At 50.7% G+C, this 20,389-nt stretch overlaps 7 protein-coding genes across 7 annotated transcripts; 5 read left to right on the top strand and 2 right to left on the bottom strand.

Annotated features, from left to right (window-relative positions):
- The first annotated feature begins 1,879 nt into the window (after positions 1 to 1,879).
- PPTG_19128 (hypothetical protein) lies at positions 1,880 to 3,111 on the top strand. The gene has a single exon (XM_008917480.1). The coding sequence runs from the start codon at positions 1,956 to 1,958 to the stop codon at positions 2,991 to 2,993; it is 1,038 nt and encodes a 345-aa protein (XP_008915728.1). The 5' UTR covers positions 1,880 to 1,955; the 3' UTR covers positions 2,994 to 3,111.
- Positions 3,112 to 3,183: 72 nt separating this feature from the next.
- On the top strand, positions 3,184 to 4,221 carry PPTG_19127 (hypothetical protein; the record flags this gene model as incomplete). The annotated part of the gene is made up of 1 exon (XM_008917479.1): positions 3,184 to 4,221. The coding sequence occupies one exon, from the start codon at positions 3,184 to 3,186 to the stop codon at positions 4,219 to 4,221; it is 1,038 nt and encodes a 345-aa protein (XP_008915727.1).
- Positions 4,222 to 4,702: 481 nt separating this feature from the next.
- Positions 4,703 to 5,014, bottom strand: PPTG_19126 (hypothetical protein; the record flags this gene model as incomplete). The annotated part of the gene is made up of 2 exons (XM_008917478.1): positions 4,703 to 4,933; positions 5,012 to 5,014. The coding sequence occupies 2 exons, from the start codon at positions 5,012 to 5,014 to the stop codon at positions 4,703 to 4,705; spliced, it is 234 nt and encodes a 77-aa protein (XP_008915726.1).
- Positions 5,015 to 5,106: 92 nt separating this feature from the next.
- PPTG_19125 (hypothetical protein) lies at positions 5,107 to 6,829 on the top strand. The gene is made up of 2 exons (XM_008917477.1): positions 5,107 to 5,417; positions 5,583 to 6,829. The coding sequence occupies exons 1-2, from the start codon at positions 5,379 to 5,381 to the stop codon at positions 6,354 to 6,356; spliced, it is 813 nt and encodes a 270-aa protein (XP_008915725.1). The 5' UTR covers positions 5,107 to 5,378; the 3' UTR covers positions 6,357 to 6,829.
- Positions 6,830 to 6,855: 26 nt separating this feature from the next.
- PPTG_19124 (hypothetical protein) lies at positions 6,856 to 8,193 on the top strand. The gene is made up of 3 exons (XM_008917476.1): positions 6,856 to 6,966; positions 7,050 to 7,452; positions 7,531 to 8,193. Exons 1-3 carry the CDS (start codon positions 6,916 to 6,918, stop codon positions 8,109 to 8,111), a joined length of 1,035 nt encoding a protein of 344 aa, XP_008915724.1. The 5' UTR covers positions 6,856 to 6,915; the 3' UTR covers positions 8,112 to 8,193.
- A 994-nt stretch (positions 8,194 to 9,187) lies between these two features.
- PPTG_19123 (hypothetical protein) lies at positions 9,188 to 11,231 on the bottom strand (the record flags this gene model as incomplete). The annotated part of the gene is made up of 4 exons (XM_008917475.1): positions 9,188 to 9,203; positions 9,342 to 9,378; positions 9,452 to 9,715; positions 9,785 to 11,231. The coding sequence occupies 4 exons, from the start codon at positions 11,229 to 11,231 to the stop codon at positions 9,188 to 9,190; spliced, it is 1,764 nt and encodes a 587-aa protein (XP_008915723.1).
- Positions 11,232 to 11,380: 149 nt separating this feature from the next.
- Positions 11,381 to 14,015, top strand: PPTG_19122 (TKL protein kinase). Its single transcript, XM_008917474.1, has 5 exons — positions 11,381 to 11,895; positions 11,963 to 12,211; positions 12,288 to 12,353; positions 12,432 to 12,491; positions 12,571 to 14,015. Exons 1-5 carry the CDS (start codon positions 11,453 to 11,455, stop codon positions 13,913 to 13,915), a joined length of 2,163 nt encoding a protein of 720 aa, XP_008915722.1. The 5' UTR covers positions 11,381 to 11,452; the 3' UTR covers positions 13,916 to 14,015.
- The last annotated feature ends 6,374 nt before the right edge of the window (positions 14,016 to 20,389 follow it).

The following is a 20,389-nucleotide window of genomic DNA, read 5'->3' as shown; positions in this document are numbered from 1 at the left end:
GCCATCCCCAACATCAATGCTTGCATCCGATGAATTGGAGGATGTGCCGGTGCAGCTATCGACTGGAGTGTAGCATGTTTTGCCTTGACCGCTGAGCCGCGCCGAGGTTGTTTCCTCAGGCTTTGAGAACAGATTATAGTCGCACATTTCCGCAGTGCAAAAGTAGCAACCTTCATCCCAGCTCACGCCTTGTACGACGCCCTTTTTCACTGAAATGATAGCGGTCATGTACGGAGAGATGCGGCCAGTCGCGGCTGATGAGTAGAGCTTGTAGTTTGTGCGGTATTTGAGACTCGACACGGTGAGGAATGCACTCGAGGGGTTGGCACCTATACGAGTATCATTCCAGGCTGCAACAAAATGTAAATCGATACCAGCGCAGTTAGAGAATCAACTTTGCCGTACAGATCAAAATGCTAGTTACTCACAGTCGCTGATGCGCAGTACGGTGAACTTGTCGGCGACGGGAGTGAAGAGCGTACGGTATTTATTGTTCACATTGACGCAGATATACGTGATAGCCCCTTTCACGACGAGCGGCACCGGGTCGGACGGCGAACAAATGCTCGACACGTTGGTCTGCGCGGCTTGCACACTCGTCGAGGAGATCACCATTGCCCAAGCAAACAGTAGCCACATTCGCTGAACTCCGACGCATTTCTGCTGCGTGAGGGACATGTTGATCGACAACAGCTAGTATTCCTCACCAACAGAAGCGCACCACTACCAGCGTAGGGAAGTTTTTGCCTTGGCAGACCTTTCTCACACAGTTCTCCAAATAGCATCGGCATGAAACCACAGTAGGGTGACTCCAAATTCGATTGACACTCCACAGCATCAAGGTGACCGACCTATTAGAAGAAGGCAAATACTAGGCCGACCCCCCTCCCCCCCCATCGCCATTTGTGCTATCACCAGTAGCAGTAAATGTATCAAGTAACTTACTGGTAGCTGCAATGGCAGTCTTACCGATCAGCGTACCCCCCCTTAGCATTACCCATCATTCCATTCACGTCAACACGACTCGCGGCGATGATTAGAGCTCTTGATTCAGAAGAATGCTTGATACCCTCCAAGCAAAACTTGGCTGAGTTGCTCAGCCTTACCATGAGGTTTTCAAGCTGCGCATCCCCACGCCTATTTAGAGAAATCTTCATTGTAGACATACAGAGATTATACAGCAGTGCGAGGTCAAGAACTGAAACTATAAAAAAACCTGTTTTAAACACAAAAGTAACAATAAAAAGTAGCACATCTGAAACGGCCAAATTCTGTGTCCCCAGAATTTACACTTATTGCCGTTGGATGCTATTCAGCCCAAAAAAACCCCATTGTCTTTTTTGTTGTGTTTTTGGGCTGAATGCCATCCTACCGGTATCTCAACCGAAGTAGCCGATATCGGAAGGTATGCATTTCGCGACTGATATAAAAGCATGCCATTCGGGTTGCCGCATAACCAAGCAAACTGAATTCTACCAATGTATCAAACATTTTTCTCAGCGGGCGTACTGCGAAGCATCCGTTCGTGAGCATCAACCGGCTTGACTGCATTATCAGAGCTTCTCACAATTCATGTAGCACGCGGTTCACCGATGCGATCGATCAGCTTAATAGTCGTGTATCAGCTAAAGCAGCATTCTTATTCACGTACACTGGGGCGTTGAAGGCGCCTGACTCCAATGACTCCAACACTTGACACGAATTTGGTGTTTGGTGCTTGGAATCGTGGAGATCAGGGTACACCTCAAGGTGGCGCGCAATCTTTGGGTGATGTTGCCGTCTGTGACGTGTGACGAACATTTTTGTTGGATAAAGCTAGAGAAGTCCCTGATGCCGTCATGTCTGCCGCTGGATCGGACTGACATTTCAGCGAGCTGCTCACGTTTCCAGGTCATTTGCTTTTTGCCCGTGGACGCCGCACTCAGGACCTCCAGTTATCCGCTACGGCTTTTGCAATGAGCACCTTCTTTCCTGTGGTCTCAACTTTGGGCCCGGTCACCATGCCAAAGCAGGCGCCTGCCGTTCCAGTAGCGCCTGCCGTCCTTGCCACCTCGGCCACCAAGTGGGATGCTCGTCTCTCACACAACCCCGTTCACGACAACGCTTTCTACGGCAAGTGCATGATCGGTGGCATCTTGTCGTGCGGCATCACGCACACAGGCATAACTCCGCTCGATGTAGTTAAGTGCAATATGCAAGTGAACCCGACCAAGTACAAGAGTTTGCTGTCGGGTATGAAAACAATCGCTTCAGAGGAGGGTATCGGCGCTCTGTACAAGGGCTGGGCTCCGACCGCCTTCGGTTACTCAATGCAGGGTATGTGCAAGTTCGGCTTCTACGATGTATTCAAGGACATGTACTCGACGATGGCCGGTGAGGAGAATGCCTACAAGTACCGTGGTGCCATCTACCTGGCTGGCTCTGCGTCGGCCGAGTTTTTCGCCGATATTCTGCTGTGTCCCATGGAGATGATCAAGGTGAAGGTGCAGACATCGCCTGCTGGCACCTTCCCCGTGAAGCTGTCTCCGGCCATGGCTGCCATGAAGGCTAACCCGGAGACTCGTTTCCCATTCGGATCACTGGTACCCCTGTGGTCGCGTCAGATCCCGTACACGATGGCTAAGTTCTTCTTCTTCGAAAAGGTGGTGGAAGCTTTCTACACCTATGTGTTCACGGAGCCGAAGAGCTCGTACCCCAAGAGCACGCAGCTCGGCATCACCTTCGCCTCGGGTTACCTGGCTGGTATCATTTGCGCCATTGTTTCGCACCCGGCTGATTCCGTTGTTTCTCTCATGGGGAAGCCTACAAACAAGGGCAAGAGCTTCGGTCAGATTGTACGCGAGACTGGCATGGTCAACCTGGCCACCAAGGGTCTGGGTACACGTATCATCATGATCGGTACGCTGACGGGCGCTCAGTGGTGGATCTACGATACGTTCAAGACGGTCATGGGCATGGGCACGAGCGGTGGCGCTGCCCCTAAAAAGCACTGATCAACAAATTGAAGAGCTTGTCCAGTCTAAAAATAGCTACTTCAGAATTTAGTTACCGTTACTTCAGTAGCCGTTTTAAATAAAGAGCTGTTTGAAACTGCTCGCTTCCTCAGCCTCAGATCTCGCCCTCGCCTCCCAAATTTGACGTCATTCGCCATCCACCCGTCGACCTCCCAGCAGCCTCCTCATCATGAGCGCTTTCTTCCCTGTCATCTCGTCGCTGAACCCGGCCGCGCCGTCTGTCGCCGCCCCCAAGGCCCGCCCGGCCTCGGTCCTCGCCACCTCGGCCGCCAAGTGGGACGCTCGCCTCTCGCACGACCCCATCCACGACAACGCCTACTACGGCAAGTGCATGATCGGAGGCATCCTCTCGTGCGGCCTCACGCACACGGGCATCACCCCGCTGGATGTAGTCAAGTGTAACATGCAGGTGAACCCGGCCAAGTACAACGGCCTGCTGCCTGGCCTCAAGACCATCGCTTCGGAGGAGGGTGCTGGCGCTTTGTTCAAGGGCTGGGCCCCCACGGCCATCGGCTACTCTGCCCAGGGCATGTGCAAGTTCGGCTTCTACGAGTTCTTCAAGGACTTCTACAGCTCCATGGCCGGAGAGGAGAATGCTTACAAGTACCGTGGCGCCATCTACCTGGCTGGCTCCGCATCGGCTGAGTTCTTCGCCGACATGGCCCTCTGCCCCATGGAGATGGTTAAGGTGAAGGTGCAGACCTCCCCCGCTGGCACGTTCCCCGTGGAGCTGGGCCCCGCTGTGGCTGCCATGAAGGCCAACTCGGCCGAGACTCGCTTCCCGTTCGGCTCGCTTGTCCCGCTGTGGTCGCGTCAGATCCCGTACACGATGGCCAAGTTCTTCTTCTTCGAGAAGGTTGTGGAGGCCTTCTACACGTACGTGTTCACGGAGCCGAAGAGCTCGTACCCCAAGAGCACGCAGCTCGGCATCACCTTCGCCTCGGGTTACCTGGCCGGTGTCATCTGTGCCATTGTTTCGCACCCGGCTGATTCCGTTGTGTCGCTCATGGGCAAGGCCGAGAACAAGGGCAAGGGCTTCGGCCAGATCGCCAGCGAGACCGGTCTGGTCAACCTGGCCACCAAGGGTCTGGGTACGCGTATCATTATGATCGGTACGCTGACGGGTGCTCAGTGGTGGATCTACGATACGTTCAAGACGGTCATGGGCATGGGCACGAGCGGTGGAGCTGCCCCCAAGAAGCACTAATTGCGCTTCTAGACGGCATAAAGGCCTCGGTGACGTGGTTGTCATTTCTATCGATACCTTTTTTCATGCTGAGCTAAATTCAGATGGACGATACGCGAGCCGGAAGGTGCCGAGAGAAGCCCGACGGTCGGAATGCAATCCTTCCTGTAGCGTCTTTAGAATACGGTCGCGTGAGGTGATGGTCTGGAGGCAAGTAGACTCAAATTATGCTATCTGCAATAAGAGAACCACCAATACCTTGCAACACTACTGTAGTCTTTACGCTTGCTTACTGTGCACATTGCAGATGAAGTTCTAAGTAGTAGAAACGAAAACGAGAATCGTATATTGAACGGAAATTTCTTTTCCTTCCGCCGGCGACGCGACAGAAGACCACGTCAGCAACAACGGGTTGCCTAGATGTATCGATAAACTTCGTCGACGTCAGGCTACGTAGCGCGGTGCATTAGACACCGTCAGGCGATATGCAATTCTTTCCTCCCTACGAGAAGAAGAGCGTATGCACAGCCATGACGACAAGAGCGCCAGCCACGTATTGACTCTTACGCTCTCCGATGCGAGAGGCCTTCCAGCACAGGCCGCCAAGACCCTCGTGTTTTCCAGGAAGTTGACCACGGTCGAAGAGTGTGGGGAACTTCATCTTGATGTAGGTGCAGGTACAGATGAAGAGCAAGATGACGGTGAGCAGCCCCTGGAGACTGAATAGCGCCGACTACAACACACAGCCAAGGCCGTCAGTCTTCTCTCATAAACAGCGCCGCATTGATCAACTTGATAGCCGCCGACTTACCATGTTCCCTCGTCTTTTGTAGATTTCGCAAGGTTATTAGAGCATCTAAGGAGCACAAGTCTATAGTACGAGTGACCATAGAAACCGCATGCAAGTACCGGAAGCTTTGGTTCCTTGTCCACGGACCACCAAAACGGTGTGGAACACACTGAAGGAATGACCTAGCTGCAAGTGCGACACTATATTTCAATTTGGGAGGGGCGACGTGCTTCGAACGAAATTGCCCGAGGTTTTTTGTACAAGGTTTTATTCGACGAGGCTTGGCCGCACGATGTACGGCTGAGACCGAGGGGGACTCGACTCGCCGCAGCCTCACACGCACACAGACACTAAAGCTCTCGAGCAACTTGAGAGCTAGCTGAGCACGATGATGAACCGAGCCAAGCTACTTCAACGCGCTGCCAAGGTTCGTAGCTGTACCTGCCGCTCGTAATTGTGTCCTTCTGCCGCAATGCGGCCGCACACAGCATGCTCTTCTGTGCTGGTTGAGTCCCTTGGGCTGGACCACCAAAATGATGGTCCAAATTCTGACGCGGACGCTTGTCATTATGATTTGTTTGCGCTGCTGCAGGTGGGTGCCGGCGCTCTGCTGGGCGGTTCGGTGCTGACGGGCGTCACAGCTTTTAGCAGTGACCAGATTGAAGCGCTGCACTACGGTTTTGACCACCAGGGTCCGCTGTCCTCGTTCGACTACGCCAGCGTGCGTCGTGGTTACCAGGTTTATCGCGAAGTGTGCGCGTCTTGCCACAGCTTGGACCGTATCTGCTTCCGCAACTTGGTGGGAGTGACCCACACGGAGGAGGAGCTTAAGGCCATTGCTGCCGACATTGATGTTGTCGATGGCCCCAACGACGAGGGTGAGATGTTTGAGCGTCCCGGTAAGCTGTCAGACCCGCTTCCCCGGCCGTACCCGAACGACGAGGCTGCCGCGGCTGCCAACAACGGTGCCATCCCACCTGATCTTTCGTTGATGGCTAAGGCTCGCCACGCTGGCGCCGACTACCTGTTCGCGCTGCTGACGGGATACGTGGACCCTCCTGAGGGCACGGAGCTGCTGCCTGGCCTGTACTACAACCCGTACTTTGGTGGCGGTGCTATTGCCATGGAACGTCAGCTGCAGGATGGCCAGATTGAGTACGAGGACGGCACCCCGTGCACGACCTCGCAAATGGCTAAGGACGTATCGGTCTTCCTTGCGTGGGCCGCTGAGCCGGAGCACGACGTGCGGAAGAAGCAGGGTATGCAGACAACCATTGCACTGCTGGCTCTGTGCGCACTTACGGGCTACTACAAGCGCCTGAAATGGGCGCCGCTCAAGACCCGTAAAATCACCTACACCAAGTAAGACGGGAGGTTGTGGCCGACGCATGGTGTGCGAGGAGGAGTTGACGCAAGGGAGTGGTAGAGCAGGCAGGCGTCAGGAGCTTTTTGCTTTGGTTCGTTAGTCGTTCCAGAAGAATGGAGCGTTGCTCTCATCCCTCGAGCGAACGAGTGAAAGAGGAAGGAGACAGACGCGCACACGATGCACGGAGAGACCGACCGTCGAGACAATAAATAAAGGAGGAGTGGCGTTTGGCATTCTGACAGGAGGAGGTGTGAGCAGGACTTGAAAACTTGAAAAAAAATACACAGACACGTAAAGAAAGCTGCTGAGTCTTGTCAAGGGAAGCAGCATGAACAGGTTAAGCTTTCGTTAGTAAGAGGCTCTCACTGAGAGCCTTGTGACAGCACCACCGGCACGAGCAATTGAATTGTCGATTAGGATCGTATGGATGCAGCGTAGTTTACGCGTTAAGTACGATTTGAATGGCTGGCCGTCGCTTCGGCTTTGTGTCTATTCATCGCGTCAATTTATCGCTAGATCATAGTTGTTGCCGGTGCAGTACTCACACAGCGAGACAGCCATGGCGAAGTCGTCCAAAGTCATCCGTGTCGGCCAAGACGCGCCACACCAGGTGAGCTATCGCTGCGTCATGTCGAATGTGTTTCGATTGGTTTTCATCGCATCTTAACATGGGAATTGCCTGTCGACAAATAGCCTGATGTGGAGAGCGAGAGCAGCTACAGCTTTGTGGAACAGTCCAAACGCCAGGTGAAGGTCAAAATCCAGAGCCTGACGGATGAAGAGATTGTGTTTGACCTCATTGGCGTGGACGCCGCCATCGCCAACGCGTTGCGCCGCATCCTGCTCGCCGAGGTTCCAACTATGGCGATCGAGCACGTATACATCTGGAACAACTCGTCTATTATTCAGGATGAAGTGCTGGCCCACAGATTGGGCCTTGTGCCACTCAACGTGGACCCGCGTGAGTTCCAGGCCTTTCCCGACAACGAGGAGGCAGAGGCCACTGACGAGAACACCATCGTCTTCAAGCTCGATGTCACGTGCAAGTTTGACCCTGAGCACCCGAAGGACCCGACCAAAGCGATTCATTCTTCTGGTACGATGATTCTGTTGTTTGAGCTCCAGGATTTTACAGGGCTGATAATTAATCTGTTCCACTATTCGTGTTTTGCAGTATACTCGCGCGACCTAGAGTGGGTGCCGCAGGGAAACCAGGAGGAGCGCTTTGGCTCTATTCGCCCCGTACACGAAGATATTTTGATCGCAAAATTGCGACCTGGTCAGAGCATTGCATTGGAGGCCCACTGCCGCAAGGGCGTGGGTAAGGATCACGCTAAGTTCTCTCCTGTGGCCACAGCGTCATACCGTTTGATGCCTAAGGTTGAACTCACGGAGAAGGTGGAAGGTGCCGAAGCGAAGCGCCTAGTGGAGGAGTGCCAGATTGGCTTGTTCGATATTGAAGACATTGGTGGCGTCCCTACTGCAGTGGTGAAGGATCAGCGCGCCTGCACCATGTGTCGGAACTGCATTCGTGAGCCTAGCTGGAACGAAAAGATCCGTCTCGGACGTCAGAGTGACCACTTCATCTTTAGCGTCGAGTCCGTGGGAATGATCAAACCCGAGGAACTGCTGCTGGAGGCTCTCAATGTGCTTGCCGAGAAGTGCAATATCGCATTAGAGTCGTTCACGCAGGTGGATGAGGACGAGGAAATGGGCGATGAAGAAGAAGAGGAGGAGGAGGATCAGGAAGAGTAGACCGACCATAGATTGCTTGGAGCTGACAGAATATATGCATACATACTAAAACATCTCATCTGCGTTGGGGTAATCTCTCGAGCCCGAAGCCTCTGTCTTATTGCAATATCGTATTGTCATATGCGTCTAAATAGCGTCATCGTCCACTTTGCAGCCGCATTTTGATTGAGGCCACACCACTCGGTCAGGGATCGACGAGGTATTCTGCTTGACGAACTCTTTGGTCTACCCTAGTTCTCCTGGTTGAGGAAAACCGATGCAGCGCGGATACCGACAAAGACGAGAGCGATCTTGGACAGGTCCCAGGCAACGGCCTTCATCTGTTTGGTGCTGTCCACCTGCGGCTTCTTCTTCTTGAGCATGAACATCTTGGCTGCGCTGGGAGTTGGAGAAGAAGGGTGTGTGGGTATCGACCGGTTTTTCGGGATGACAGGCAGCGCTTGCAATGAAGTGCCACACTAAATTTACACAAGAATGTAACAATCCCGCGGGTTGCAGGTGGGTCCAGTGGCTGGACTCCAGTCAAAACCTGTATTTACACCCCCGTGGCTAAGCTACCTTAACTTGTTGCACCTTGCACGGCAGGGAAGTAGCCTATGCTGACGATGACTATCGCACACTTTCCATGCACCAAAGCGTTTGGGTGTTGCGTGGGCACCATTTTTTCGACCCGATTCGTGACAAATTTCGTTACCAAACCTGAAATCTAAAGGGGTCAATGCCAACACAGGAACTATACGGCGATAAAAACTGATATGTATCGCTTGCCCACATTTTATTCTACGATGAAAGTGCTGCTGATTATATCGTCCTTCTATTGGTACTCACAGACATGCCCTCCACTTTGCCTTGCCAAACGAATGAAATCAATTCTAGCTCTGTGGGTGGCTCTATGTAAAATGTTTTTCGGCACGTAAAGCATCAATCTTACCAATAGGTAATCGTCACAAGCTCGAACACTAACCAATGGAAGTTTGGCTTGATTTGATATTGGTACTACTAAACACTAGGGTGCAACGTAGCGCGCCTCGGGTGTAGTCGCCATAACCGCAACAAATACAAATACTAAACACTCATTATTCCTTCAACTTTCTGAATAATCGCTGAACTAGGACAACCATTAGCGGATCTGAAAATTGCTGCCACTGCTTCCTTTGTAAGCTTAAAGGTTCGTTGACTAACGACGGAGTGATCGGGTACCGGGAGCAGCAACCCCAAACGCCCACTTACTTTTGAAGCCACCTGAATTTGAACGTGTAGTCCGTGCCTGATAAAGGGAATTATGAAGCAAGATTAGTACACTTTATCCTCTCAGTGTTTTTCGCTAACAAACTACGTACCAACGTGCTGTATTGATGATTGGAGCACGTAAATGATCCAAAGCACAAATTGGCTTTGCACGACTCTCCATTCTTTACCAAGAACGAAACGCAGAATTGTCCCTGGAGCAAGCTGAAAGCGTCGATTAAGCGCAACCAAGAGCAGAATAAAGGAAAGTAGTTGTAGTGTTCCATAAATTAGTACGCTGCAGATTGTGTTGATGAGATCAGCCTCGGACATTTCGTTCAGGTATGGGAAAAACTTGCGATTTGGGAGATGGTATACTGTGGCAATGTAAATAACTAGCAGCAAGTGTTAGCCAGAGCCAACCCAACAGATAAATTTCGTCTTACCATAGACAAGCGGAACCATCACTTCAGTGTATTCCACGAGCAGTAGAAATTCAACACGACGTAAGACACGGCAGGTTTCGTGGACGAATTGCTGTCGTTCTTCAGCAGTAAGCATCTCAACCATCTGAAACGAATTACTGGTGATTTCTTCGACACTAGGTCCACGATTAAATGGAGATGGAACACTGATCTCGGTGGGTATGATAGCGCTCTTCTTTGCCGACAACCTTTTCTTTCCCCAGGCATTCTTTGGCGGGAAATTGGGCTGATCAATCGCCGTTTTGCCGTCATTAACAACGCTTAGCTTATTGTTTCTGTTCTTCACCTTTTCAACCCAGCCAGGTTTATCCGCACTAGAAGCATCTCCGATTATCCACGGAGCGACGGCGGATGCATTTTTGCTGTAGGAGTGCTGAGATTCCACACTACCTCTCTGCGTGACGAGACGGTCAAGGTGGTGGTGCTTTGCAATAAACCCAGCAATTTCTAGCATTCGCGCACGGGTAGCATCAGGCCCCATCTTGACATTCAGCTCATCAACACGCAGCATTATATTTCTCAGCCCGTACAGTGCAGCACAAGCTCCCATAAAATCGGCAACCATCAACGCGACTGTCACGCTCACCGAGGTCGCGTTTTGCATGCAACTGGAAACGAATAGTGCGTTGAATACCTCGACATTGAACGCAATGAAGACAGGCTGTAAATCCGGTGCATGGCATGTTGTGCGATACAGAAGTAGTTTTTCCATCATCTTCAGTGCTGGTAGCGCAAAAGTCAGCATGAATTGTGCACTGGCGTGTTCTCGAGCATGCAAGAAAGCGTAATAAAACAAAGGGTAAACTACAGCTAGACTGGAAGCGGCGTAGATATAGATAGCGTGAGCTTTTAGTCGTTGGCGCACAAATGCACTAGCTCGACATGCTGGACCCACATACACCCAGAGACCAGCAACGAGAAGTGAAATCCATACGATGTTAAGCGTCAGATACGAGAACGGCACGGGAAATCCGATCGCTAATGCCACTGCGAAGTGGAAGCCCGTGTACACCGTCGAAATTCCAGCCGATAGTAGGTAGAGCAAAACACGGCGCTCTCGAATTGGAGCGATACCTGGGTGGTGCATTGGCAGTAACACGGCCAAGGTGAAAGACCCCATGATCAACCAGGACCGTGCCCAGAACATAACATTACCACGTGGACCATTTTCCGGGGGAGCGAGAGGGATAGCATCAGACACCAATGCGATGACGAGACACGGCACAGGAGTCCCTAACGCTACATTAAAGTTGAGTATAACTGTTGCGGCGCTTGACTTTTGTTGGTCGAGAAAAGTGTGAAGCATCTGCAGGCGTTCCAGCGAGTAGGCACCCTTGTGTTCAACATGCACTGCATACCATGTTCGCCAGCACGCGCCGTACGCACCACATACGAGGCGCCAAAACATTGAGGTTGTTTATGTCAGCTCTGAGCTTGAAAGCCAGAGGGTCACTGAAAAGTGTACCTATAAGAAACGTGTAACGACTTTGATGTTCAAACAGCAAAACAATTATATACACCCAGACAGGATACAGTTCTACACTTTCCACAGAAGACCATCACAATCCGATCGCATCGAGATAACGCACAACTACCGAGTTACCTGAATACCAACCGGCTTTGATCAGCATGGGAACGCAGAAGGCGTTGTTAACGCTCTTGCTGTTTGCCACGCAGCTATTTGCCCAAGTAACAGCGCAAACCTGCGATGCCGAAGGTTCGACGCTCTCGTCGTCCTGTGGCGGGGTTTGCGACTCGCACCAGCCGTGTCTGACCTACAATGTGTCGGAAAGCACGTCTTGTAACAGTTGCGTTGCCGACGCGGCAGGCGACTGTAATTACGTGTGCTACAACATCTACCGCCAAGAGCCCGTGGATCAGTCACTATTCGTCTTCTTCGTCACGTACGGCACCTACCAAAGCGAAGAGGAGATTGAGGCCAGAGCTCAAGACTCCACGTACGATATCAACCTGGAAAGCATCCCAGACAACACGAGTACCTACGCGTGGGCAAGCAACAATATCATCACTCGCATCGGTGCACTGGACTTGCCATCCGCTACAAAACAAGTGTAAGTGTGTAGCAGTGGGACTTGTTTCTTTGGACAGATGACAAACTGTCTTACGTGAATACTGCAGTGTGTTGGCTGGAGGCACTAGCTTCGACTTGGTGTTCAAGTCCAAGGTGGTGAATCTGCAGCTCGCAGAAGACCTACTGACGTCGCAAAAGCAGGTGACCCAGGTCTGGCTCCTCTCTATAAACCTGAAGGGGCAGATTGGCACTGTCAGGGATCTCCTTCCATTCTCGATAACTTACCTGAACCTCGCGAACACACTGCTATACGAATTCCCAGCAGATCTACTGTCACTACCGTCAATTTCCTTGCTGTATGCATGTGAAAGATTTGAAGTGCTTTCTTCATGTTCAGTATACCCAGCTCACCTTTGCCATTTTAACCTGCAGGGATCTCAACTTGAATTATATCACGGCAGTGAACTCTTCCATCAGGTCCTCCAAACTCACCAACCTGTACGTTGAAGTCTGTATCTTGTTGCTATATTGCTTACACTTGATTAACTGACAACGATATTTTTTTTTGCATATTAGTGGAATGTCGTTAAATGGTATGGAATCTTTCGAGGGTGACTTCCCTAATCTTGCTGTTCTGTAAGTGTGAGAGCTAGGCTGATCTTCAGTTACCCGAACTAATGGGTCGTTCGTTGCTGCGATTTTTGAACAACTGCAGCACGCTCACTGAGAACAACTTCACCGAGATTCCAGCTGTCATTTTTACCATGACGTCGTTGACGTCGCTATATCTAGCCGGAAATCCCTTAAAGACACCGACACTCACGCTGGATCAAGTCAATTTTCTGGCGGGGCTGACAGATCTTGACCTGACTGCAGCTGATTTTCATGAAGAAATCAGTTGTGACACTTCAGCACAGCGTACCATCCAGGGGCTTACGGTTTGTGTCAGTGATCTCATGATGGACTCCAACCAAGCAGGCTCCGGCTCGAATAACGGTGGATCTGGATCAACGTCGAACTCCAACACGATGATTATTGTGGTAATTGCGGTTGGTGGTATTATTTTGCTAGCTGTTATCGGAGTGATCGTGTATTGCTTGAAGATGCGCACCGGCGATAAACCGGATACGATGGCAATGACGAACCCCACTTTGCGCATCACTCGAGACAATTACGACAATTTGTCGATTTGGCGAGATCCAGAACTTCTCTCTCTCCAGGTGAGCGTACAAGATATCCAGGATATTAGATTGATCGGGAGTGGTGCGTTTGGCGTAGTTTGGCTAGTCCGCTACCGTAGAGCTCAACTATTTGCTTCGAAGAGACTTCGTGAGGACATGGCAACCCATGAACGAGTGCAAAACTTTGTGGACGAGATTAAGATGGTTTCAAAATTTGATCATCCAAGCATTGTCAAGTTTATTGGTGCAGCCTGGAGTATTGAATCTGATCTCCAAGCACTATTCGAGTACATGGAAAATGGAGATTTGCGCACATATCTGTCGGCTTCCAATCTGCCACGGTACTGGACATCTACACAATTTCAACTGGCGATTGATACGATTGAGGCGCTCGTTTACGTGCATTCGTTCGACCCTCCGCTGATTCACCGAGATCTAAAGTCAAGAAATGTTTTGATCTCGGTAGAAATGCATGCAAAGCTGACTGACTTCGGCACGACACGCTACCGTTCAAAGGATAACACAATGACGATAGGGGTAGGAACTGGTCGGTGGCTCGCACCGGAGATCATATCAGGGAGCACCGAGTACGACCAGAGTGCAGATATCTTCTCCTTTGGAGTACTTTTGACAGAGATCGATACCCATAACCTCCCATACTGTGATGCCATTGGACCAAGGGGTAACAAACTGGAAGAGGTAGCTATACTTCAGAAAGTTGCGAATGATCAGTTGCGTCCGACGATCGGTGCGTCCTGCCCACCAACAGTGCGAGACCTCGCCAATCGGTGCATGTCCCAAAGTCCTCTGGATCGTCCTCTTGCTGCGGAGGTAGCGTATGTATTGCGAACAGTACAAAAAGAGATGAATCGTTTTTGAGGTATGTATGTAGGTGTCAAAATCAAAACTTGCAAAATAATACCCGTAAAGCAAATGACGGTATTTTATACAATGCAAAACCCAATCGATATCTTAAGCACCCTATTAGGGACGTCATGAATTTGCATAAATTTCCATTTACAGGATATTTTGCGTTTGTAGGGGGAACTTAGCGTTGTATTTACCAAACGATGCTTTGGAAACTGACTCCATGGGAAGAATTTCTGTGTGCCCAAAACGGTGTAAAAAGTGCCCAATGGAATTAGCATAAAACACAACAAATTACTTCAAATCGAGGGCGATTCAAAAAAATAAAACTGTATCCAAAATAATTCCCCACTTCGTAAACCTTAACATGCCCGTGTTAAACCACGACCCTGAATACCCAAATCAGTACCCAAAAAATAACGCGCGTTGTTATTATTCGATGCCCAAAATAGTGCCCAAATCGGGAGATTGTTGAAGATAAGAGCTGCTGGTGCACACAGTCACAGATTGTGTGTCGTACATAAGGGCAACTTGCCTCAGAGTGATTGTCACTGAATATTCCAGAACTACCCTAGAGTATTCCAGAGTTCTAGAACACGTAGCACAGAAATAGGAAGCAGAAGAACATTTTTTTTTGGTTTAATGATCACTTTCCATTCTACACTGCATCGCACAAGAGAGTTTTAGGGCGTTTTAGGTTATGAGCCCAAACACGCTAGGTCCGAACGACATCCTGAAGGAGGATAACTATTTCCTCTGGGAATTTAACTGCCGTATGGCACTGGCAAGGAAGGACCTACTGGACCACGTGGAGATGAAGCCCGAGGATGCAGCTAAACGGGAGACCGAGACGTGGGAAGCCGCCGATTTTAAGGCGTTGGCTGTCATCTCTAAGCTACTGAGTCCTGTGTACCAGTCCATGATTCGTGAGTCCAAGTCGGCCAAGGAAGCGTGGGAAACGCTGCGAGAGTTCTTCGTCAAGCAGAATTTGCATAACCGTGTGACGCTGCGAAAGAAGCTACACGAGTTTCAGATGACACCTGGGGGTGACTTGATGGATCACATGCTGAAGTTCGACGACCTCTGTTTGAGGTTGTCTGCTGTCGGTGATCAGCTGAGCGACGAAGAGAAGCTAGTTATTCTTCTCGGAAGTCTGTCAAGCGAGTATGACGCCATGGTGAAGATTATTGAGGCGCACTCGTCGGTGACTTTGGTGGATGCCATGGAAATGCTGCGCCGAGTGTCAGAGACGCTCAAGCAACGGGAAAAGCAAGAGGAAGCTTTTAATGTGTCTACGCATGGTGGAAATGGCGGTCAGACGGGGATACAACAACGGTGACCAGGCCTGCCGATTATGGCATGGCCACTTCAGTAATTTTACATGAGGCAAAGAAATTATTTATGCTCCGTTTTCCCCGCCTAAATCTGATAATTTATTTGTTATGTCAAACATCTCTCATTTTTTTATGCTAAAACCTCTTTACCATGATGAATGTCCCCAAGCCAACCAGCCCAAAGCACGAGAGCAAAAATCCTCTGAGCCAACGATTCTAGCAACCATCTATCCACCACATCCTGCTCAAGAGCTCACTCTTCATTTTGAGCTCTCCAAGCACTCCCAGCACCTCCTGCCCAACCGCCATGACCCTCACCTCTCGCCCTCATCACGCCACTTTTACCCCGGTCCAAGTTTCGGGTTTCTACTTCCGTCCGTGCCGAGAAGACCATGATGAGGTCATCCTCGAGTACTTCCGTTGCCGGTGCGGCACGGTACGGAAGCAGACACGGCGTAACGGCCACAGCAATCTCATGCATCACGTCCGCCGTGAGCACCTTGACTACGAGTGTAATGGGCTTGCTACGTGCCCACTACTTCGGCTTACACGTTAGCGCACGTGTATGAGGAAGCGTAGTTTGCTTTAACTTAGATTAACTATACTTACGTCTCGTAAGTATAGGTTTACTTAAATAAGAAAAGCAAAAGCCGATTTACCGTAAAATTGTGAACTGTTATTTATGTTTTATGTTTTGTGTTTGGGTTTCCTCCTAAAGTGATATTCTAAATGAAAGGTATTTGCCAACGAGTGGTTGGCAGAATCCTGCTATGCTAATTGGTTGAAAGAGATCGCCTTTCAACCAATAGGAAGTCTAAATGCACACAGACCAGTGGTCTGTCAAATGTAACCATTGGTGTATCTCACACCAATGTGAACCCATTGTCGTAATCAAGTGGCTACATGTAGCCACTTGCGTGTAACCCCGTTACAACGAGGCCATCATGCTGGCCGCGTCGACGGCCGAGACTGGCTCCTTGCTAAGCTACGTACGCCAATCGGCTTTGAACGTCTACGGCTGGATGGACTGGATTCTAAAACCACAACCTGCCGCTGTCATTCTGCGAGAACCGTGCGACTAGGAGGTACGATAGCTTGCTATTCCTACCATATCTATAGACTACTTACTTTTTGTGTTTGTCATGGACCAGATACACAAATCTCGATCCAATTTGTGTGGAGACATTAGTTAGTGCAATGGACAGCCTCACTAGGGTTGTGGAGCGCGCGATCGCGGCTGAGCTGCCCGAGCACTTTGGACTCCTCTTCGACGGCTGGACGCACGCCTCCCAGCACTTCATCGCAGTGTTCGCCTGCTACGACGCCGGCGGCGTCAGGAAGACGCCGCTCCTCAGCATGGCTCCTCTGCTTGACGCCCTCGACGACGACCTCTCTGGTCGAGGACACATGGAGTTCCTGGCGAACATGCTGCCGCGAGACTATGGCAAACAGCTCTCTCAATGTCTGTTCCTAGTGGCTGACAATTGCGCTGTCAACAGACTTCTAGCTACGCTAATGGGGGTGCCTCTTGTGGGCTGTGCTAGTCACAGGCTCAATTTGGCTGTTCAAGCGGATATGGAGGAAAGTAAGACAGACTTGGACGTGGTTCACTCTTTGATGCTAAAGTTACGCACGCTTTCGCAGTCTGCCAAGCTACGGTAAGTTTTTGAGTTGCTTTTTTTCAATTTTGCAAAGCTAATAAAAATGTGTTTGAAGGCTAAAACGCCTTTGCGACCTGTAATTCGACAGGACACTAGGTGGTCGTCGACTTTTAGCATGTTGAAGCTCTATTTTGAGCTCTTAGAGCACCTAGATATGAACGATGACACACGCGTTGAGTACCTGCTGCCGCCAGCCGCCAACCGTCGGCTTCGCGCCCTTTTAAAGGAGCTTAAACTTAAAAAGGTGGAGTCAGTTGCGAAAGCCCTCGAAGGTGCAGAAGTCACGCTGTTAGACGTGCGCGTGTGGTTCGACGGGCTTGTTACCATCAAGCCCCAATACGAAAGGTATATCGGTAAGTCATGCAATGTTTATTATAATGAAGGAGTTTTTTCTTCACTAATATATACTACTGTGTGCAGGTCCCCGCTCCCAGATCGTCCACAACCGGACTTTGAGGCCGCATGCGTGCGAGTCCTCGGTGGCGATGCCGGCCGACTGAAGCGTGCAGAGCGGGCTGCGGTGGAGCCCTTCCGGCACCGTCAAGCTGAGGCTGCGGGGGAGGCACGAGAGGACGGGGAAGGCCCAAGCAGCAGCGAGGTGGACTCTTTCGTGGTGCAACTTCATAAGCGCCGGCGGCTTGCTCGCAAGGAGGTCAAGTATGACCTTCTTGCGAGTATCCACCCGACCTCAAATATTGCAGAGCCCTTTTTTAGTGTTGCACGCACAACATTCGGTCAAGAGCGTCACAGCCTTCAGCCTATCACGCTGGAAATGATCCTGTTCCTGCGTCAGAATGCTGGCTACTGGAACGCGCAAACCGTTGACGACGCTACCCAATAGATGCAAATGACCGTGAATATTTCATTATTTATTTCCTTTCTTTGACTAACTTCATTATGTATGTTCTTTTGCTGCAGATTGGCTGCCATTATTTATCTACAGATTGTCGCCAAGATGCCTATCAATGCCATAATCGACGGTGGCGGCCGTGGACAAGGAGGTCAGCGCGGTCGTGGTGGTTGTGACCGTGGTGGTCATCGCGGTAGCTCCCGTAGCGATCGTGGAGCGTTTAAGTTCAATGGTAAATGTTTTGAGTGCAATGAGTATGGGCACAAGCGGCACGAGTGTCCGAATCGCACTAAAGGAGGAGATGGTGATGAGGTTGTGTTTGCTGCTACGACGGCGTCGACAACGTCTTGGCTGTTGGATAGCGGAGCAAGCGCCCACATGACCCATAGTCGAAATGATTTCGTCGACTTCCGCACACTCAACGCGGACATGCACATCATAGTCGCGAGCGGACAGCGTCTTCGTGCTGTCGGTGCTGGAACGGTGCGTTTCCAGGTTGATGGAGGCCGTATGATTACGGTGACGGCTGTTCTCTTCGTGCCTCATTTGGAGAGACGCCTGCTCTCTATTCCCTCATTGGTGGCTAAGGGAGCGTCGGTTGGCTTCTCTGGTGATGGATGCACTATCACTTTTAACGGGCAACTGGTTGTGCGGGTGGAGAAGCGCGACAAGCTAGTTGTGTGGAACGTGGTGGCATCTACGGAGGTGAACAACGCGCTAGCAGTCGCAGCGTCGGCTGCTGTGCCGCCGGAGAGTTTGTGGCATGAACGTTTGGGGGCACGTATCGAAGAAGAAGTTGGCCTTAGTGTCAAGAGGTGCGATCGGCGTCCCGAAGTTCTCGGGAAGCAATGAAGCAACGGAGAATGAGCCATGTGCTGGCTGTGCTTGTGGGAAGATGACGGTTAGCCCGTTCTCAAGACAATCGGGTAGTATTCCGAAGACGCAGGATCTTTTGGACATCGTGCATTTTGATGTCATGGGCCCCATGAAACCTGTGTCAAAAGGGGGAACACGATTTGTTGCGGATTCGGATCCACTGTTACTGGAAAACGGAGATGGTGAGTTATCAAATGGCTACTCTTCTGATGAAAGTACTGAGAGACCGGACGATAAACGACCAAGAATTGACGACGGATACGAGATCGCTCTCTCTTACGCGGAGGCGATAAAATCTGCTGAAGCTGACAAATGGAAGGAGGCCATTCGAGAAGAAATTAGAGTACACGTGCGGAATCACACTTGGTACTTGGTGTACCGACCAGCAGGAGTTCGCGTAATTGGCCATAAGTGGGTATTCGCGCTGAAAAGAGACGAGCACGGCAACATCATCAGGCACAAGGCGCGTGTAGTTGCATTTGGGTGTTTTCAGACGTTTGGAGTGGACTACACGTCGACGTATTCACCGGTTGCTAGTCTGAACACTGTGCGTGTGTTCTTGGCAATTTGCTGCCAGCGTGGATTTGAAGTGAAGCCGTATGACGTTGAAACCGCGTTCCTGAACGGAGATCTCGAAGAGGAAGTGTACATGGTATCACCAGAAGGAATTTGAGTTCAAGATGGAATGGTGTGTCGACTTCGTCGCTGCTTTACGGCTTGAAGCAGGCAGCAGAAGTTTGGCACAAGACGGATTTAAGTGAGCACTTTCGATTGAAGTCGCTAGGAGATGCGAGGTACATTCCTGGAATGGAGCTGCACTACAACTTGAAGAAGGGGGAGTTGTTCGCCGGCCAGTCGCAGTATATTTCATGGATGCTCGAGCGATTTGGTCAAGCGGAGTCGTATGCAGTTCGAAACCCGAGTGTTGTTGGCCAAGATCTACGTGCAAGGGACGAAAACCCTCGGTTCGACTCGCAAAAGCCATATCGTGAGCTCGTTGGGTCGCTGTTGTACGTGGCGAACACCACTCGATCCGATATCTGCGTCGCAGTGAGTATCCTATCTCGACATCTTGAAGATCCATGTGAATTGCACTGGAAAGCTGACGTTCGGGTGCTGAGCTACCTCAAAAGAACCGCCCATATTGAAATCAAGTACAAGCGTGAGACTGAATTCAAGCTGAGGGCATTAGCGATGCTAACTGGGGAAGCGACTTATCTGATCGTCGTTCAACTTTGGGAGTGCTGGTTCAGATGTGTGGTGGACCAGTCGTGTTCAAGTCCAAGAAACAAGCGACAGTCGCGCTGTCCTCAGCCAAAGCCGAATATATGGCAGTTGCCGTCACAGTTCAAGAGGTTCTGTGGGCTCGACAGTTGCTGATGGAGATGACCACGAGACTCAATGGCCCTACCAAGGTGCTGGTGGACAACTAGGCAGCGATAAGTATGACAACCAACAATGGATACACTCCACGGGCCAAGCACATCGATCTTCGTGTGCATTTCATCCGTGATCACGTTCAGAAGCAGACTATCAAGGTCGATTTCCAAGCTACAGTTGGCTGACTACCTGACGAAGCCTCTCCCGACTCCTGAGTTTGTTGCAGTCGTGAAGAAGAGTAGTGTTGTGAGCAACAAAGTGCAGGAACAGCAAGTTGAGGGGAGTGTTGGAGATAAGAGCTGCTGGTGCACACAGTCACAGATTGTGTGTCGTACATAAGGGCAACTTGCCTCAGAGTGATTGTCACTGAATATTCCAGAACTAC

Source organism: Phytophthora parasitica (genome assembly GCF_000247585.1).
Source record: "Phytophthora parasitica INRA-310 unplaced genomic scaffold supercont2.103, whole genome shotgun sequence".
NCBI lineage: Eukaryota > Oomycota > Peronosporomycetes > Peronosporales > Peronosporaceae > Phytophthora > Phytophthora nicotianae.
Note: the sequence above shows the minus strand (reverse complement) of the source record. Positions and strands in the feature narration are given on the sequence as shown.

Coding starts and splice junctions, on each gene's coding strand:
- PPTG_19125 (XM_008917477.1), top strand. CDS start 5,379: ATGATGAACCGAGCCAAGCTACTTCAACGCGCTGCCAAG. Junction 5,418..5,582: donor TACTTCAACGCGCTGCCAAG/GTTCGTAGCTGT, acceptor GCGCTGCTGCAG/GTGGGTGCCGGCGCTCTGCT.
- PPTG_19122 (XM_008917474.1), top strand. CDS start 11,453: ATGGGAACGCAGAAGGCGTTGTTAACGCTCTTGCTGTTTGCCACGCAG. Junction 11,896..11,962: donor CCATCCGCTACAAAACAAGT/GTAAGTGTGTAG, acceptor TGAATACTGCAG/TGTGTTGGCTGGAGGCACTA. Junction 12,212..12,287: donor CTACCGTCAATTTCCTTGCT/GTATGCATGTGA, acceptor TTTAACCTGCAG/GGATCTCAACTTGAATTATA.
- PPTG_19128 (XM_008917480.1), top strand. CDS start 1,956: ATGAGCACCTTCTTTCCTGTGGTCTCAACTTTGGGCCCGGTCACCATG.
- PPTG_19124 (XM_008917476.1), top strand. CDS start 6,916: ATGGCGAAGTCGTCCAAAGTCATCCGTGTCGGCCAAGACGCGCCACAC. Junction 6,967..7,049: donor GCCAAGACGCGCCACACCAG/GTGAGCTATCGC, acceptor GTCGACAAATAG/CCTGATGTGGAGAGCGAGAG. Junction 7,453..7,530: donor CAAAGCGATTCATTCTTCTG/GTACGATGATTC, acceptor CGTGTTTTGCAG/TATACTCGCGCGACCTAGAG.